The 4,530-nt window shown below is 42.3% G+C and overlaps 1 protein-coding gene across 1 annotated transcript; it reads left to right on the forward strand.

Moving 5' to 3' along the window:
* Nucleotides 1-253: 253 nt before the first annotated feature.
* Nucleotides 254-2,890, forward strand: LOC133129275 (thrombomodulin-like). Its single transcript, XM_061243240.1, has 2 exons — nucleotides 254-1,319; nucleotides 1,758-2,890. Exons 1-2 carry the CDS (start codon nucleotides 407-409, stop codon nucleotides 2,018-2,020), a joined length of 1,176 nt encoding a protein of 391 aa, XP_061099224.1. The 5' UTR covers nucleotides 254-406; the 3' UTR covers nucleotides 2,021-2,890.
* Nucleotides 2,891-4,530: the final 1,640 nt, after the last annotated feature.

Genomic DNA, 4,530 nt, shown 5'->3' on the forward strand with positions numbered 1-4,530 from the left:
AATAATAATAATAGATTAACATCAATTGAGCAGTTATTTCAAACTGGGTTATTTTGCATTTGATTTCAGTAAAAATATAATACAATTTTTAATTAACGTCCACGTGGTGTTCATTCTGAGAGAGAATTCAATGCCAATATTTGAAAAAGATTACCGAAAGGAATTATCGTCATGCGCGTGTTACTGTGTTCAGAGTGAGTTGGGGGGGGGGGTCAGTGGAAAGGGATGGGGCGAGTACACAATCAGAGGAACTTCCTTCCTCTGCAAACACGGGCATGGGACGGGCGTTTAAAAAGAAACGGCAGGCTCGGCGCGGACAACTTTCAAGTAAGACGCTGAAAAACAGGGCTTCTCTGGACGTTTGTGTCGTCGGAGCGGTGTGCCGTGTGCCGTTTAAACTTACAGAATGAAGAATTTAATTTTGCTGCTTGCGTCTATCGCGATTCTGCCCCAAGTCGACGGAGAAATCCCGAATAGCATTTCATGCACTCCGAAGCAATGCTACACCGCGTTTGAGATCAGAGCAAGTTTTCAAACCGCAGTTGATATGTGTGAAAAAATAGACGGACACCTGATGTCAGTGAGGTATAGTGCATCAAACGACGCGATGGGCGAGTTGTTACGCGATGCTGAAGGAGAGTTTTGGATTGGGCTGCAGTTCAACGGTAACGGATGCACGGACACCTCCCGCCTGAGACGGTATGTGTGGATAACGGGGGATACATTGACTAACTTCACCAACTGGAGTGACGGAGACAGCGAGCCTTTCTGCGCTCCGACGTGCGTTTCTGTTTCTCGCGACCTCAAGTGGAAAGGGAGATCGTGTGACAAGATCATGGACGGGTTCCTGTGCGAGCACGACCGCACTAAAGTATGCGCTCCCCTGGAGCCGAGAGAAACGGACGAATCTGTTCATTACATTACTCCGTTTGGAAACGAGGGGGAAGGGCCGACCATGCTTCCCATGGGGAGCGTGGTGACGGGGAGGCCGTCGGGAGTCAAACACATCTGTACGCCCGATGGCGTGTGGCTGAGAGCGCCCTGGTCCTGCGAGGTGTTGAACGGCGGCTGTGAACACAAGTGCGTCACCAAGACGCCACAGTGCACCTGCCCGGCCGGCACGGCGCTTCAGCGCAATAACATAACTTGTACACCAAACGACGCCTGCGTCAACCTGGGCTGTGAGCAGTTATGCCTGGCAGGCGCCTGCTTGTGTCGCGATGGATACGAGCTGCTGGCGGACGGGAAAGGATGCCGCGACAAAGACGAGTGTCGCGATACAATGATTTGTCCCAACTCGAACTGCGTTAACACGATAGGTAGCTACGAGTGCCTTTGCGCCGCGGGGTTTGTAAAAGAAAATGGTGTTTGCGTGGACGTTAACGAATGTTCCTCGTCGCCGTGTGAGCACGAATGTGAGAACATGAAAGGCGGGTACGCGTGCTCCTGCTTTGAGGGGTACATGCCGCGCGCCGGCGACCACACGAAGTGTGAACTCCACTGTGACACAGAAGTGTGTCCGGCGACATGCGACATAAACAAACCGACAGAATGCAGGTGTCCAGGGGGATACATAAAGGACGCGCCTGCAGGCAAACCAACTGTATGCTTTGATATAAATGAATGTGAATATAATTATTGTTCACATGGGTGCAAAAACACTTTAGGGAGTTACATTTGCTCATGCCCGGAGGGGTTCACGCTAAAGAATGGAAATCATTGTGATCAATTGTCTTCAACTCCTCCTTTGATTACAGTTACACCGACTTCCAACTACACAAAGGACGTCACCTCCGCGGTGACGGCTGGGGGGCTTCTTGGGATCACGGTGTGCGTCGTGCTGATGATTCTGATCATCGTGTTCCTTGCGCACCAAATCTCCAGGCGTCGCTCGAGCTGGAATATCGCGTGCATGCTTAAAAGCCCAGGCGAAGACCTACAGGATTTACAGCAAGTGACGACGCAAAAGTACACGAAAAAATCTTCATTTGTAAACAGAAATGTAAAACAAGACACTTAAAACGTTACCGTCGGGATTATTGTACATCTCTAAAGCGTTTAGTTCAGTTCCCTGGTTTCTCATCTACAATATGCTATGTGTTTACAAATGTTTAAATATGAAAATGCAATTGCACTTTTAATGGAGATTTATATATATATATATATATATATATATATATATATATATATATATATATATATATAAATTATGTTCCTGTGAGGACTGCTTGATGAAAACCAAACGTGCTTTTACCCTCAATGATGGTGTATTTAACTGAAATACCAAAGACACAAACTGCACAAATGTATTACTGTGTTCAGAACGGTCTGCTCTTGCCCGTATATTCACGGTATTAGGCGTTGCAGCTACGACTACTATAAACCAGACGGTTGATTTAATATTGTGTTAATGCTGTCAAAAGCTACATCCATAATGAGACGATTAAAATGGCACAAACATAGGATATCTTGCCATAACTGTCTGCCAAACAGCAACACGATTGTCAAGATGTGCTACACGTGCGTAATAACTTATACCATTTGTCATTTGCTATTTATTGTACTGTTGTCTGCTATTCTATTCAGTTTTTATGATATCGGACTCTGTACTTGCACAACATTACTGCCTTAATAATGTTTTCAATAGCCAAACGAAGTTGTACCCTAGTTTATCGGGTAATTCAAGTGATTTTTGGGCCAAATTGTCGCCATTTTAAATTACCTACATGAATATCAGGATACCACGAATACGATTAAACAGCGAATTATTTTTGTGTCATGCTTGGCACAAAGTGTACACGTACAAATGTATGCTCCTGAACTCAAGCAAGTACATCAACTTGTCTTTGCTGGATGGAAGAGCAAATAAAATGTTTTTGATGTTTTTGAACTTCTTATATTCAACTTCTTATTCTTTTTTGTTTTGTTTTTTTGCAATAAAAATTAGATGAAAACACCGTTTAATCTGATGGGAGATTCGTGATCGAAACATGTCAATTTTGGGAGCAAAACCAGTGTGAAGGGGGAATGTTTGAGGGGGAAAAATACTTTTTGAACTCTTTTTTATTATTGTCAATTCCTGGACACAATAATAATAATAATAATAATAATAATAATAATAATAATAACAATAATGATCTTTGTATGCCGCCCTTCACACATGATCATTTAAAATAAGAACCAAATGCCAGACGGAAAAAATAAGTGTTCCCGCTGAAAAAACAGCTCAACCTAGGTTTTGAAACGGACCAATTTGAAGCTGGATTTTACACCAGGGTTTAAAGGGCGGTGATTTTGCCGTCGCAGCCCGTTAAGGGTCGGGGTGTAGATCATTATGGTGGTGTTTTAAGGACAGGGGAACACGACGGAGGCATTCTCTACAAACAGACGCTGGTAACACTTTACAATAGGGTTACACGAATGGGCGTGCAGTGAGAAGATCTGGAGAGCTTTGTTTAAGTCTGTTTAAGTCTGTTTGTTTAAATCTGTACATTATTAATTAATGGTAACAGCTGCATTAGTTAATGCCAATTCATATCTGAATTTAAAAAAATCAGCTAATGTATTTGTTAATGGTTAACTGATTATGCGGTTATCCTATTGTTTGCTAATATATAAATATTCTTGTAACCAATATATTAGTTCGTAGTTAACAAAGAAACTAGACGAATTAATGCTTAATTAATGCATTTGTACATTCATTAATTCTTGTTAATAACTACATTATTCAATGCCAATTCATGAACTCTTACAGTAAAGTGTGACCCAGGCACTTATGACCAGTGACATAAATTGAAAGTCCAGATAACAATGAGAAAAGTCCAATTCAGATAAAAATAAGGGCATGTGTATTGTATTAGCCTCGTGGAATCTGTGTTTAACATATTAGCACAGCATACCCTATTCAAAGCCACGAAGCCTCGTTTCCTAATCGTTGGTATAATCGCAGTATTTTAACTCGTCTTAAACGATCTGACTGGAGCATAAGTCACGAGCATGCTTTGAAAGGCCGCATCGTGTCCAGCAGCTACGCTCGCGACTCCCGCCGCGCAGCAAGCCCAACGCGCGGCTCCAAAACTCACCGTTCATATTGAGCTACACGAATGGCCAGGCAGTGAGAAGATCTGGAGAGCTTTGTACACATGTTCATATTGTGACGCAACTACTCATTTCAATATAAAGTATTTTAGAGTTTTAAAGGCAGTTAGGTGCTGGCTCATGTTCGGCACTCCTGCGGCAGAAGTGATGGATATGCTACATTACTGCCGTTTGCAGACGCACTCATACAGAGCGATGCGTTTCGGTCTTGCAATGACTTAAGATCTTTTTTTCTCTCTCTCTGAAGTTGAAAATATTGGATTGTTTTAAGTTAATGTTTGCTTGAAAAGTGAAATTGGCAAATATTTCTTATTTCATGAAATGTCCTTGTCAAGCAAATTGTCGATCTTACCTAATAATCATGTCTCAATGTGTTGGCTAGTTGTATTTCACTATTTTTTAAAGTCTCAATATAAGTCTAAAATGCTTTTT

This window comes from Conger conger, chromosome 5 (assembly GCF_963514075.1).
Source record: "Conger conger chromosome 5, fConCon1.1, whole genome shotgun sequence".
Classification (NCBI taxonomy): domain Eukaryota; kingdom Metazoa; phylum Chordata; class Actinopteri; order Anguilliformes; family Congridae; genus Conger; species Conger conger.